A 16300-nucleotide genomic window follows, 5' to 3' on the forward strand; every position below is an offset into this window, starting at 1 on the left:
CCCATTTTTGCTAATTGGCTAGTCGAATTGTAGGAAATTAAACTCCCCTGGAGTAAGCAGTTTTAAGTAATTACATAACAATTTGGACGACCTGTTCACTCAGTTTATCAAACTTTCTGGTCAAGCAACATTAGTCGGCGAAATCAGTAAATTAATTTCAGGAAAACTACAAAATTTCAATATATATATTAATAGACTATAATTACACCTGATTTTATTGACTTGAAACAACACGTTAGTTGCACTAGTCCACTCACTACAGTGCTCACATATTTATTTATTCTTTGATGCCGTATATAATTTGCATATAAAATATAATCTTCATCTTTTCTAATTTCTATAAATTACCATACAGGCTGTGTCCCGCCATAATCTTCCTCAGTCCACATAGAATACATAAAGTAATAGTAAAATCTCTATGGGGCACAATCTTTCTTCCCTGATATTGCTTCCCTACAAGGTAAACCACATTCCTCCCTACTTTTCTCCCACTTCGCAGTTGTCAACTTTAAAAACGTTTCGGATATATCAAATATGTACATTAAACTTTACACTTTAACAATTAACAACATAGATTAACAATGCAATGCATATACAATGCACAGTAAACACGGTACAATATACATCTGACAACTAACAAATATTTAACAAACATCATTTCCTTTTTCTTTTTTCTCTCTTTTGAATATTTAAAGCTTTTTACTAAGGCACTTTATCTTGACAGTCACACACCGTAAAAGAAAAAGCGGTTGAGAGCACATATTGAGAACTTTTGTAGTGTTTGCTTATAGCTGTTCCTATTTGTTATTTTATTAGTATATTTGTCACGTTAAAGTTTCAACACTATACCTTTTTTTTGACATCAATCATACTCGTTGGTATGATAACTTAATATTCACCAGTTTCGATATTCTGTTACTCCAAATTTTTGGCGCAACAATTTCTAGTGTGAAATTCGAGTCTAGTTGTCTTGATGGTTCTCTCTCAACAATAATAAATGGTTTCTAGGAAAAACAGACCCTGCTTTACGTTGTATCACTTTTACAGATATACAATATACACCTATACAAAATCATGCATGTAACATGCTTCCTGGTACTCAATATACACTAATATAAAAATTGGTTGAATAAACGTGTACAAAATATCACATAAATTTACACAATAAAAAGTAATGGAACTTCGTATAGCTGTAAAATTGTCCCTGAACGAATCTAGTCTTATGGATAGCAAATTTGATTTAAAATATGAAGAGCACACATGTGACTCTTGACAGTAAATTCAATAGTCGTTAAAGTAATGTAATAGTGGCAAAAAATGAACATTTCTTGTCATGATTTTTCTTGAATAATGAACAATGTTTTATAAAGTATTACATTCAATTTGAAGGAATAATTGACAATAACTAATTATTTCACACATGCATACTAAAATCAACTATACACGTTAAACAAATACCATCGGTATTTTTATTTCACACAATTTATCCATCATCAGCGAATGTCACAATTTATCAGAGAGTGTTCAACAACGTGCAAGTTGTCTCCACTGTTTACGTAAGGCAGTATTGTAGTTTTGTCAAATCTTTATAAAGTTAATACTGTATCATTGCTTTGTACTTTTCTTGAAGCAACTACTTCCTGACAATTTCGTATTTTTCTTAATTCAATGACTTGAACTACTCAATGTCTTCCATATTATTTTCATTATATTGAGTACTATGTTTCGGGACATCATTTACCTTTTTCGTCTATACATTCTTTCCTCTTGAATAGCAAGGTGATAGTAAAGCCGATCGTTGACATAAAATATCGAGTGCCTATCAACTATATATGGAGAGGCATTTGCCGGTAGGATCCCATATGAACCATCATTACGAAATCCAACTGGATAGTATACCATAGGTTGTGGTGGCTGAAACGGCACAATTGGTTGTTGTGGCTGAAACGGTATAATTGGCTGTGGTGGCTGAAATGGTATAATTGGTTGAGGTGGCTGAAGTGGTGCAATTGGTTGTGGTGACTGAAACTGTGCAATTGGTTGTGGTGACTGAAATGGTACAATTGGTTGTGGTAGCTGAAACGGTACAATTGGTTGTGGGGACTGAGACGGTACAATTGTTTGTGGTGCCTGCTCTGTTACTCCTCCAGGTGGTAAATACTGAACTGATCCGGATGAATGTGGTTCGGAGACCGTTGGAAGATGTGACTCTGGTATATCTTCGCCTGAAATTTCAGTGATTACTACTGAGTTTGATGGATGTGCTTCTGAAGCTACTGTGGAAGACGGTACTTGGTTCTCTGGTAAAGAGGGAGAGGTACTAGGATCACTCGTCTCGTCTGCGGGAAGTAATGTATGGAAGCTTTGAGCAGGTAGAGGTGTATAAGGTTGGGGTGGAAATGCTACTTGGCTTGGAATAGTGCCATATGGCATTGAATATGGCTGAATCGATGAATGTGAGCCTGCACCGTACCAATAATGGGTAGGTGTGTTAAGTATTGTGGAAAATGGTTCCTGATTACGTGCTGAGACAGAAGCACTAGGAACATTCGTTTCGACTACAGGAAGTAATGCATTGCAACTTTGAACAGGTACAGGTGTATAATTTTGAGATGGAATTGCAGTTTGGTTTGGAATAGTACTATACATCATTGGATATGGCTGAATCGGTAGATGTGGGCCTGTAGAGTACCAATAAGTAGGTGTGCTAAGTACTGTGGAAGATGGCTCTTGATTATCTGCTGAGGCATAGGTACCAAGAACACTCATCTCGTCTGCTGGATATGACGCGTAGAAATCTAAAGGAGATGTAGATGCTAATGCATAGAAAGAATTATGTAGTGATGTATTACATTTAACCACTTGTTGTTCTGGGGATTTCCGAGAGAGAGACGTCAGTAATTTCTTAAATTGAATTGCCATGATGTTTATCTCTGATGGTTCACATATGTACCTACGAGGAAATCTTCGAGGGGGAACACCTACAGGATCTAATCGAGATACATATCTCAGGCCATATGTGCGAATTGTTATTCCTTTTGAAGTGCTTACACGAATGGCTGGCAAATCATTCTTGATGAAATATTCATAAAGAATGCGTGTTTTACCATTTCTTGTTGTATGCCATAAATGTTTCACTTCTTCTGGCAGCGAAAAGTAAGATGTTTTCTTTCTTCTAAGAGGTAAAGCTTCTGGAGAGTCTTTATTTGAGAATAGGAACTGCATTGTTTGAAGAGTATATACGCCTCACATCAATTCATGAACTGAAATGGAAAAGAACTGCATTAAAGTTACTTGTACAGAGATAAAAAATAGTATCAGACAATTTAATTTACATAAGAAAACATTGATAGAAGTTAGATTTTATTTTCTTCATACCTTTATTTCAAGATTGTTAATTTATAGGACAACATTGGAAAAATATACTCTAGATTCCATAATCTATAACAATTCATTGTATAGCCAGCCGATCAGAAAAACATATAAAACCTTCTGTAATCCTTATGTAACTTTACGTAACTAGACCGTGAAGCAAGCTTCTCAGTTGGGCAAGTGACCTGCCAATGGCAGAATACCTATGATAATGATGATTATAGCTTATGTAATAAACAAAAAACAATTTTGCCTTCCTTGTACTTGTCATTCAACCTTCTTATCTTTCTTAATTATTAGAAAAGCAAAATGCTTCCATCCCTGTCTAATAACTTTCGTACCATTTATACATTCTTTAAAAATGGACCAATACTTAAGGTTAAACTTAAATATCAACATGAAGTGACAAATGTTGGCTAAAGGTCCACGGAAAGACTATTCTCGAATCCTCACTAAATATCGCCGAAATTGATTTCACCCAAAAGACAGAATACTGAAGCATGAAAAAGGCCTGGTCACATAAAACAACCATCAACCAGACCGATCCCTAAGATCAACAATAGGCTTAGAACCTACGAAAAAAAAAGAAAACTAACAAACAAAAAAAGCTATCGCTCAGGTATTGTGTTTAAAAGAAATTTCTTCCAATCCTTCCTCTTTTAGCTTCTACCTTCACCATTTGCCATTTTACTACTATATTTTATTATTACACTAGGCTTGATTCTATACTTTTTAAGTCTTTTTGAAATTCCAATGCTCAAAACGCTTGTTTTCATCCACATACTTTCCTTGGTTTAAAACTATATGAAACCGAAAATTTCTTTCTACACGTGGTAGTAGATGCTATGTTCCCGTGTTATAACTAACTAACTAACTAACTAACTCTATGGCCTATGGAACCCGGAGGTTCAGTGCCGCGTTCACAAAAGCTCTCCACTGACTTCTATCCTTAGCTAACTGCATCCAGTTTCTACTTTGTATTCCTATCTCTGCGAGATCCATCTTAATATTATCATCCCATCTGCGCCTAGGTCTTCCTAATGGTCGTTTTCCTATGGGTCTTCCAGTCAAGACTTTGAAAGCGTTTCTACTTTCTTCCATTCTAGCTATATGACCTGCCCACCTAAGCCTCCTAGACTTGACGACCCTAACAATGTTGGGTAAACCGTATAAACTATGTACTTCCTTGTTATGGAGTTTCCGCCATTCCCCATTCTCGTTCCTCTTGGGTCCGAATATTCTTCTCAGGATCCTGTTCTCTCGCAACCATACAGAACAACAGGCATGATTATCGTTTTATATATTTTAAGCTTCAAATTCTTCGACAGAATTCGCGACGACAAGAGATTTTGAACCGAATAGTAACACGAATTCCCTGCTTTTAGTCGACATTTAATTTCTTCGTGAATATGATTTTCATCTGTTAATATTGATCCTAAATATTTGAAAGTATCCACTTTATCAAAAGTATTATTTAATATTTTAACGCCTCCACAATTTGCCGTATTACGGTCCCGACGCACTTCCATGTATTTAGTTTTCTCTGCATTTACTTCTAAACCCATGTCCCTGCAAACATTTAATAAGATCTCTGCATTTATTTCTACTGTTCTCCTATCATCCCCTATTAAATTTACATCATCAGCATATGCCATTACCTGGTGAATACCGTTCAACTCCAGGCCCTGGTTGCTGTCTTTGATTTTCCTTATGGCGTATTCCAGCACAAAGTTAAATAATAATGGCGACAACGCATCTCCTTGTTTCAGGCCATTTTCGATGTGAAAGCTCGTGGACAAATATTTTCCTACCCGGACTTTACTTTGGGATTCACTTAAACATATCTTAATTAACCTAATTAGCTTTCTCGATATTCCAAGTTCTGTAAGAACGTTGTATAATGTTTCTCTCCTAACCGAGTCGTAAGCCTTTCTAAAATCAATAAATAGTTGATGTACCGGGGTATTGTATTCCCACTTTTTTTCGAGTATTTGGCGAATGGTAAATATTTGCTCGATAGTTGATCGATTTCGTCTAAATCCGCACTGATAATCTCCAATAATTTCATCTGCGTATGGGGTCAATCTTGTTAATAGAATATTTGAAAGGATTTTATAGGATGTTGACAGAAGAGAAATACCTCGATAATTATTACAGTCAGTTTTGTCGCCTTTCTTGTGAATTGGAACAATGATCGATTCTTTCCACTCTTGTGGCAATTCTTCCTTGTTCCAGATAAGGAGAATGAGTTTGTGTATCTTGTTCCACAATTTTTCGCCTCCAGCTAAAATTAACTCAGCGGGAATTTCATCCACACCCGGAGATTTGTGTTTCTTTAATTTCTTTATAGCGCCTTCTACTTCTATTCGATTGGGTTCTGGAATATACGGTTCTGCGGTGTGTATCTCCTTTTCTCCACGCACATTAGTTTTTGGCTGCGTGTTCAGCAAATCGTCAAAGAAATCTTTCCATCTATTTAAGATGCTATCCGTGTCAGTGAGAACTGTTCCGTCAGCTTTCTTTAATATATAAGCACTTGGTTGATAGCCTTTCTTAAATTCGCTGATCCCCTTATACATGTCCCGAATATTTTTATTTTTACTATTATCTTCAAGTTCCTTAATTTTAGCTTTCAAAAAATCCCGTTTCTTTGTTCTAAAAGTTTTGGAAGTTTCCCGCCTGATATCTGCGAAATTTTGTGTAGTTATTTCATTCGGGTTTTGTAGCCACCGTAATTTTGCCTGTTTTCTCTTTTCTGCTAGTTTAATGCATTCTTGGTCGAACCATGGTTTGTTCCTACGTATTTCCGCGTGTCCCAATTTTTCTACTGCTGAACTTTTAATGTTATCTCTAATTTCAATCCAAGTATCCTCAACACTAATGCACTCCGAGACTTCTAAAACCGAGAATCTATTTGAAACTTCAATCTGGTATTCCTCTCTTACCTGGCTCTCTTCTAATTTCTTTAAATTAAATCTCTCCGTTTTCGGACATTGAATATTACCTTTATTGAACGATAATCTCTCCCGTATTATCGCTACTACCAGGTAGTGATCAGTGTCACAATCAGCCCCTCTAAATGACCGGACGTCAATTATGCTAGATTGCCTTCTTCTATCTACTAAAACGTGATCAATTTGATTATGTGTTTTTCCGTCTGGTGATGTCCAAGTGTATTTATGAACGTCGCGATGTGGGAATTTTGTACTCTTCACGATTAGGTTTTTGGATGTTGCAAAGTTCACGAGTCTAACACCGTTGTCATTACTTTCCTTATGCAAACTTTCGTTCCCTATAATCGGTTTGAAAATATCCTCTCGTCCTACCTTCGCATTGAAATCCCCTAATAGAATCTTCATATGGTATCGCGGGAGTTGGTAAAATATCCGTTCCACTTTTATATCGTCACTCTTATCTTCAGTTGGAGCATATACATTTAAAACAATAATATACACCACCGTCCCTTGAGAGTAGTAAAAGAAAGTCTGTCAGTAACAAATTCAACCCGTTTAATTGCTGGTAATATTCGTTTGTGAACGAAAAACCCTGTTCCTAACTGGTGATTTTTATTTCCTTCCCCGTGAAAGAACGTAAAATTTCCAGAATTCACAGATCCATTTCCTTCCCACCTAACTTCCTGAACTCCTACTAACGAGGAAACGGTCTTAAGTGTAAACAACCGATTTGGCTGGGGTTCGGATATGTGTTACGGGAGACCAAAGTAGGAGACATGTATTTTGGCGTTTGGGCCCATACACAGAAATTTCCGAAATACGGGGCCCCAAAGTGGCCCTACATGCTATAACTAGGAAGCGAAAGACGTTACTTGTACAAAACAGATTTGGGTGGGGTCCGGATATGTGTTACGGGAGACCAAAGAAGGAGACACATATTTTGGTGTTTGGGCCCATTCGCAGAAATTTCAGAAATACGGGCCCCAAGGTGGCCCTACATGCTATAACTAGGAAGCAAATGACGTTACTTGTACACAACCGATTTGGCTAGGGTCCGGATATGTGTTACGGGAGACCAAAGTAGAGAAACGTATTTTGGCGTTTGTTCCCATACGCAGAAATTTCCGAAATACGGGACCCCAAAGTGGCCCTACATGCCATATCTAGGAAGCGAATGACGTTACTTGTACACAACCAATTTGACTTGGGTCCGGATATATGTTACAGGAGACCAAAGTAGGAGGCACGTATTTTGGCGTTTGTTCCCATACGCAGAAATTTCCGAATTACGGGACCGCAAACTGGCCCTACATGCTATAACTAGGAAGCGAATGACGTTACTTGCACACAACCGGTTTCGCTGGGATCCGGATATGGCTATTATAAGCCCAATTTGAAGACATGTTGTTTATCTTCCGAAAAATACCTGACAGGGCGGCAAACTTTACTTCCGCCACTGTACCCGGTTTCCTGACAGCACACGCCGTATCGATTAAATATTAATGTTCACTCTCTTGCACAAAAGTGTATCGCCCGGTTTCCACACATTCTAGCCATAGAAATACAAGCGAAAAACGCAAACATTCTTTCGCTCCGTTGACACCCTCGTGGCCAGCAGATCCCGCTCGACGGCTTGTTCCAGCTGAACATCTGTTAGGAATTGCATGGGTACCACATACGCCAACTTCATGGCCTTATTAAAAATTTACCAATATCGGACCCGTACATTCGACATTCCTTTTTGTGGGACCTAACAACAAACACAACTCTCATACCTTTGGATATATTCAGTGTTGGGAAGTAACGTAACGCAGGTAACGCGTTACTTTTTAAGTAACGTTTCCTAGTAACGTGTTGCATTTTTTCCAAAGTAACTATAACGGTAACGCGTTACAAATTTTTAAGTAACGTACTTAGTTTGCGTTACTTTTTTCGCGTTACATTTCGGATGAGTAACTACAATATATGTATATTATTTTTCTGAAACAAACGTTTCTTTCCTGTAAGTGAATTTCTCGGAATGGAGCAATGGAGCATGAACGATGTCACAAACCGACAGTCAGTCACCGGCACTCAAAGAATCAGATAAGATCATAGTACCACTTGCTGTTTTTGGAAGATGAGGACAGCCTCAGCTAAATCACGTGTACTGATTGCAAGCACCTGGAAAGTTTTGTCATAGATTTTGACAGCTCCAAATCAATACATTCAGTGGTGAACTAGGAGTGCAATGATACCGGTAGTCTATTTTACTTTGATTGGTGTTGTTTTTATAAAGATGGAGAACGAAAATATTTTACCGTTCGAACATTTGAAAGATACTTCTTCTTAAAAGCTGAAGATGATGGTGGACAGAATTTAAAAGTAAAGTGGTGCTCCAGCGGGAAATTTTGTCAACAACTAGGGTACCATAATTAACGATATAGAGTAAGGGGTTAATATGAATAAACTGTGTTCTAATGAGCAGGCTTACTTTATTACTAGAAAATAGTTTGTTGATGGTTTGTAATATTGGAGTTCTTTCAGATCAGTTTGCAGATCCTAGTCCCGTGGATTATAGAGTTTGGAACAACTAACTTTAAAAAGCATGTATTGATTTTAGAATTACTGGCAAGTTTTGATTCACCTTCAGTTAATGTGTTCTCATTTTATTAGTTGTAGTGTAATGTTTCTCAATATTCTGTATTTTCAATATTACATAACAACATTGTTATCATTATATAATTAGTTTAGCAAAAAAATAATAAGCCATCATTTTTTCTAACGCATATTGATGGGCAAGAGTCGAGCTAAAACTCGACTCAGATTCAAGTCGAGTATTGAGTTGAGTCGAAGGTAATATTGTCGAGTCTAGTTCCGAGCCGACTCACTGTTTTTGGCATCTAGTTTCAAGTCGAGTTGAGTTTGATAAATGGTTCGCTCGTTTTAACTTGTTTTGAAATCATGGCCCGATTACACTGGAAAGCGAAAGCCATGAGAAATGTAAGTTAAGGAGTAATATGGAATACTTTTAGTGTTGCTCACGAGAGGGGACACTGCTCGCATCTCTTCTCGTCTCAATATCGAGACCACAAGATATTTTTTTAATAACAAGCTCAGCTCAGCTCGGCTGAACTGAGCCGATGGCTCGAGCCGGCTTGGTTGGGATTAGCCATTTGCTCGGTTCGGCTCATCTGGGCCGAAGGCTCTAGCCGACTCGGTTGGGTGAGCTGTTAACTCGGCTCACTTCTCGGTTCGGGTCGATAGTGAATGAGCTGTGAGCCGAGCTGCTCAAGTCATTGACAATTCTAAACCTGGGCCGAGCAGTTTTGACGATATTTGGCCAGTGCCCTATAACTTTTAACAATGTTTGGCTCGAGCCCGAATACTCAACCTAGACCCTTAACCCAAATTCAAAAGCTCGTGAACAGTGTCCTTGACTCTTAGACTTCACGATTACCGAGGTTGGCAATCAAATATCTTTTTAATATTCAAATACAAACCGCCCACCTTTCATGTTTAAACACAGTGTTGTAATAATAATAATAATAATAATAATAATAATAATAATAATAATAATAATAATAATAATAATAAAAGTAGTAGTAGTAGTAGTATCATTGATAACCTATATTGTCTATGCAAAATACTTGAAGAGAGTACTCGAAACTACACACCAGATTTGGCTCGATTCCACTTGAAACTCGGCTCGAATTCGAGTCGAGTTGGAGGAAATTTTTCGAGCCGAGTTCTCGTGTCGAGCTCAAAAGTGTCTGTTTCTAGTCGAATCGAGTTTCAAAGAAAACTCTCCCATCCTAGAGTGACCAGATTCTAACAAACGAAAAATAGGACACAAGTATAATAGTATATGGTAGTTTACAGCGTCGGCAATACGCATATCCTTATTTCATTTAATGTTAACCTTAAGTTAATCAACATTTTTTTATAAAGAAGAAGCACTCAACTAAAGTATTCCAGGAATTCAACACAACTCCAAATGCTTTGATGAATGACAAAATGGTTTATTTTTATGAACATAAACTTTGTGTTGGGCTAAAAAAAATGATTTTCGAAGCGTGGTACTATTTTAAGAAATGAGAGAAAATTTAGACCGGCACAAGATAACTTCTACAGGTACTTAACTTGATCATCACTAACATAAGTTGAAAAATAAACTTTCCCTACCTTACCGATAGCTCAACGAGCCCTTCTCAGTAAAAGCAATGTATTGTAAAAAAAAAAAAGGTTTGTTGATTGTTCTGCATCCCTAGTCTTTTGAGGAGTGTTAAAAAAACACAGCGGTTCATCATTCAGGAAAAGAGTGCATTTGATTCAAAATGTTGTGAATAAAGAATGAAACATTAAGATACTGCAAATAAATTAACTCTGGACATTTCGCAGAACATTTAAAAGAAGAATATTTCTTGATTTTCTAGGCGTCTTCGCAGCACGCAGGACAGCTCTTTGAAAAACAGCACTGTACTGCGAAAATCAGTACGTCTGATCACCGTAGCCCATCCCTATGAGTAACGCAGTATGGCATTTTAGTCAATGTTACATTATATGAAAATATTCATATAGCTGTCAAGTAAAAATTTACATAAAGCAATTCAGAACGTGAAATAATAATAATAATAATAATAATAATAATAATAATAATAATAATAATAATAATAATAATAATAATAATAATAATAATAATAATAATAAAAATAAAGTAGCAGTAGTAATAGTAGTACGGAAAATTGAAGTAATAAGATTTTTTCACATATTCAAAGTTTCAGACCTAAAAGTAACGCGTTAGTAACGCGTTACTTTCGAAGTAAAGTAACAGTTACTTTTTTGGGGCAAGTAACGCGTTACATTTTAAGAGAAAGTAAAGTAACTTGTAACGCGTTACATTTTTACAAGTAACTTACTCAACACTGGATATATTATAACATATTCCAACCCAAGCCAACATTCTGCACCAATAACGCCATTCGCTTCCTAGTTATGGCATGTAGGGCCACTTTGAGGCCCCGTATTTCGGAAATTTCTGCGTATGGGCCCAAACGCCAAAATACGTATCTCCTACTTTGCTCTTCCGTAACACATATCCGGACCCCAGACAAATAGGTTGTGTAAAAGAAAAGTCATTCTCTTCCTAGTTATAGCATGTATGGCCACTTTGGAGCCCCGTATTTCGGAAATTTCTGCGATGGGCCCAAACGCCAAAATACGTGTCTCCTATTTTGGTCACCCGTAACACATATCCGGACCCATAGCCAAATCGGTTGTATACAAGTAACGTCACTTGCTTCCTAGTTATAGCATGTAGGGCCTTTTTGGGCCCCGTATTTCGGAAATTTCTGCGTATGGGAACAAACGCCAAAATACGTTTCTCTACTTTGGTCACCCGTAAGACATATCCGTACCCCAGCCAAATCGGTTGTGTACAAGTAACGTCATTCGCTTCCTAGTTATAGCATGTAGGGCCACTTTGGAGTCCCGTATTTCGGAAATTTCTGCGTATGGGCCCAAACGCCAAAATACGTGTCTCCTACTTTGCTCTTCCGTAACACATATCCGGACCCCAGACAAATAGGTTGTGTAAAAGAAAAGTCATTCTCTTCCTAGTTATAGCATGTATGGCCACTTTGGGGCCCCGTATTTCGGAAATTTCTGTGTATGGGAACAAACGCCAAAATACGTGCCTTATACTTTGGTCTCCCGTAACACATACTCGGACCCCAGCCAAATCGGTTGTGTACAAGTTACGTCATTCGCTTCCTAGTTATAGCATGTAGGGCCTCTTTGGAGTCCCGTATTTCGGAAATTTCTGCGTATGGGCCCAAACGCCAAAATACGTGTCTCCTACTTTGCTCTTCCGTAACACATATCCGGACCCCAGCCAAATAGGTTGTGTAAAAGAAAAGTCATTCTCTTCCTAGTTATAGCATGTATGGCCACTTTGGGGCCCCGTATTTCGGAAATTTCTGTGTATGGGCCCAAACGCCAAAATACGTGCCTCCTACTTTGGTCTCCCGTAACACATATTCGGACCCCAGCCAAATCGGTTGTGTACAAGTAACGTCATTCGCTTCCTAGTTATAGCATGTAGGGCCATTTTGGGGCCCGATATTTCGGAAATTTCTGCGTATGGGCCCAAACGCCAAAATACGGGTCTCTTACTTTGGTCTCCGGTAACACATATCCGTACCCCAGCCAAATCGGTTGTTTACACTTAAGACCGTTTCCTCGTAAGTCCATCCTGTATTTCTCTAACTCCCTCGTAACAGATTTTAACGCGCCTGCCCTATAAAGACTTCTAATATTCCATGTTACAAATCTCATGTGCATTTTCTTTTGCTGAGGTCGTGCCAAGTTATCAGTCCTTGTCCGAGTCTTTTGTGAATGTTTCTGAACAAGTACCTTTTTTTACAGGATGAGGGTGTTAGCCTTACCCAAACCCCCAAGCTGGAGGACCACTCCTAGTCGTCTGTCCGCGACTGCTTATTCAGTATATTCGCAGCTAACCTCTATATCTAGAGGCCTTCTCCTCGATCCGCAACCTGAGGACGCGCCATGCCGTGGTGACAGGAACCCACGTTACACGGGTTCCCGTGTTATAGGGTCCTTTAATTAATTTTTATATTCCCCCATTTCTCCAAATGATAAGAAAATGAAATGAAATGAAATTTGAGTTTTACGTCCCACGGTTATGCCGGTTAGGCTAAAGGAGACGTTGATGATGAGTAATGAATGAAAAATGGTGGAATGAAGATAGTGGGAGGAAACGGGAGAACCCCGAGAAATCCCATGCACATGGTGTTTGTCCACCACTCCAAATGATAAGAATTTGCTGTGCTCACGTCCTAAAAGCGCAATATTATGCATTTTCCTATACTACTTTCTCTTTCGTATTTTCAGAAACTGTTTCTTCTTTAAAGAGCTGTTTTTTTCCTCTTTCCCCTTAAAGCTCGCACTTCTCCCCATGCACAAAATTGTTACATACAATCATTGAAACTTCAGGAAGGGATATAAGGTTGTTAAAGTTCTTTATGTATTGAGTGCATTCTATCAGCAGAGAATATGACAGTTTAAAGAATTCTGTATTATGCTGTTTTTATTAGATGTGTTAATAAAGTTTTCCAATCATAAAGCAAACAAGAACTGTTCACAGGCTGAGACTATTGAGTTAATCAACTCGGGCTATTGATTTCCCATAGAATGTATCATTTTTAGTGATGGTACCGATATTGAGACAGACGTTTATAAATCGGAACGAGATCGGGACTCAAGATATTGAGACTTATTCCAGACGAGACCGAGACAAATACTTGCAATTTGAGACGAAACTAATCCAAATCTCGAAAATATCTCTCTCGTCTAGAATATTGACAAAAAATATTCCGCCTTATGCAGAGTCATTTTGACGCATGATTAGCGTCATACTAAAAGCCTGACTGCTGCAGGAAACATATATCAGTCGAACTCTTTAGTATGGCAGTAATCACGCGTCAGAACGACTCTGTATAGGACCCATTGAAATTATTTTTACCCAAAATTATTGAATATTTAAGCTATATGTGGGACAGTGGAACAATTGCTTTTGTATGGTCAGAGTCATAGGGCATATACTCAGTATAAAGAAGGCAAAAACGCTATTTGTTATAATGTGTTATACATTATCGAGAATTCTCGTGTAACCACTGGAATACCGAAAAATTTTCTTTCGTTCTTTTTTTAATGTTTTTTAAAACTTATTTACTTTTATTTTTATTTAATTTTTAAAACTACTTATTTTTTTATAAAATACTTAAACAATACACAACTTTGAGTTATGATTCAATATATTTTATTACCTTGCCAATCATTTTAATTACTTAAAGACCATGTTGCCAACATATTTTTAAATTAATTTTGTAAATCTAAAGTTGAAATAATTTAATCTCAACGTTCCAAGATATTTTTTCACACATAAGAAATAACCAGGAAAAGATACGTCCAAAATTTCTTGTTTTACTACAACTGTTCGTATAAGTAATGATTCCAACTTTCCTTTGACATTGGGAGTGAAATCATAAAATTAGAGGAGATTTGAAGCAGGAATTCCAGAATAGACTAGGGTAAGATCATTAAAGGAGAAGTATCATCAACTTAAAACATTTTTCAACCAGCACTTTACATTAAAAATGTGAAATGAAACTGTATATCAATATTTTTTTTTAAAAAAAGAAATGTTTTCATTAACTGTCAAAAGTACTAAATATTTTTCTCTTTTTGTCTTTATCTCTACGCGAACTATATAGTTTCAGATATAATATCAATATTTACAGTGAAATTAGGGATCGTATAATTCCGTTAAACATACTAATGTGATTGTCATCATGCGCGACTCTATGTTCCTCACCCATTGTATCAGACTGGAGTGCTGGAAGCTCTTAGCATTCTTTATTTCTTAGTTTCTCTAAATTTTCGAAACAAATTACAACCCTATTTGCTAAAATATTGGCGTTCATGTACCCTAACAGCCTCATTTCATAACATTTTCAAGTTGGATGCGAATTTTCCTATATTTATTTTCGTAGTTTTAGAGTTTCAAAGACGAATATCATTCCTGCCAAATTAAATATGAAAGAAGAAGTTAAAATAGTATTACTTCATTGTGAAACAGACTTTTCCACTTCCATGAAATAAGGAGAAATATTCGTGGTGATATCCTCATCCTGCCTTTGCAGTTGTGAACAGATACACAATGAAGAACATTAGACGTACATGTATGCTCTACATTCGAGTCACATCAATATGACCACAGTCAGTGTATAGTTGTGGTTTTACGCTTCCATCACCTCGATATTGACAGGAGTTAGTGGCCACTACCCTTTGGCCGTCTTTACCATCAGATTTCCTCCAAAAGTAATGGATGAATATGATTAAAAATGACTTCACGGAGAAAGATGTTATACTGGAAGAATTTCGGAACAGAGATTTGTGGAGAAAATTCATCAAAAACTTAGACTCCACGTAAATTGGAAAAGTGGAGAGAAAGAAGAAGAAAGTACGAAAGCAAGTAGAACATGTATACAAAATATAAAGATTGTATGTCTAATAATTTTGAAGATCCGATAAACAGAAAAACACCATTAAATATCCGTTATCCACCTTAGGGACTGCATTCCAGAAAAAATCCATATCATCTACAATTTAAAGTTCAAAGAAAACATTTGTGCACAATTTTAAGGATCTACGATTAATATTTTTCAGAGATCCGACGAATGACAAAAAAAAAAAAAAAAAAAACTTTGGGGCCTATTAATCAAGATATTGTCTTATTTGCAGCCGAGAGCACAAAGAGAACATTTGTACAAAATTTTAAGGTTCTACGTCTAATAGTTTCAAAGATCTGGTGAACGGTTAAAGATCATTCAAACCCCCTTATCTTCCATTAAGGACCTCATTTCCCAAAATACAGTTTTATCAGCAGCTTAAAGTGCAGGGAGGACATTTGTACAAAACGTAAATATTCCACGCTTAACAGTTTCGGAGATCTCGCTCAAAGCAAAATATGATTCAAGCCACCGTATCGTCCTTTATGGCTACATTTCTGCATTTTAAGAAATCCTCTCTTATCTACAATAAGAATATAGAACATATAGAAAATAGAACAATATAGAACATTAATATAAAATTTCAATTTTCTGCGTCTAATAGTGTTTGAGATCTGACGAACCTAAAAAGAATAATTCAAAATCCCTTATTCCCCATTGGGACCCCATTTAAAAAATATCGTCTTATCTAGAGTCTAAGAAGAGCATTTATATACAATTTCAAGGTTCCAAGACTAACAGTTTTAGAGGTCTGTTGATGAGTGAATCTGTGAGTCAGTCGGTGGATTTACTCTATTATATATATATATATATATATATATATATATATATATATATATATATATATATATATATATATATATATATATATATATATATATAATTTAAATCATTTACTTGATA

General features: G+C 36.8%; 1 protein-coding gene across 1 annotated transcript in view; it reads right to left on the reverse strand.

Annotated features, from left to right (window-relative positions):
* Window positions 1-222: 222 nt before the first annotated feature.
* The window catches only part of LOC145688128 (uncharacterized), a 98977-nt gene continuing 82899 nt past the window's right edge, over window positions 223-16300 (reverse strand). Inside the window, exon 3 of the mRNA XM_081761903.1 lies at window positions 223-3263. Within this exon, the coding sequence (XP_081618029.1) occupies window positions 1738-3225 (1488 nt within the window). The 5' untranslated portion in view covers window positions 3226-3263 and the 3' untranslated portion in view covers window positions 223-1737. The remainder of the gene's footprint in view (window positions 3264-16300) is intronic.

Source organism: Thermobia domestica, chromosome 6 (assembly GCF_964235325.1).
Source record: "Thermobia domestica chromosome 6, izTheDome1.hap1.1, whole genome shotgun sequence".
Classification (NCBI taxonomy): Eukaryota; Metazoa; Arthropoda; class Insecta; order Zygentoma; family Lepismatidae; genus Thermobia; species Thermobia domestica.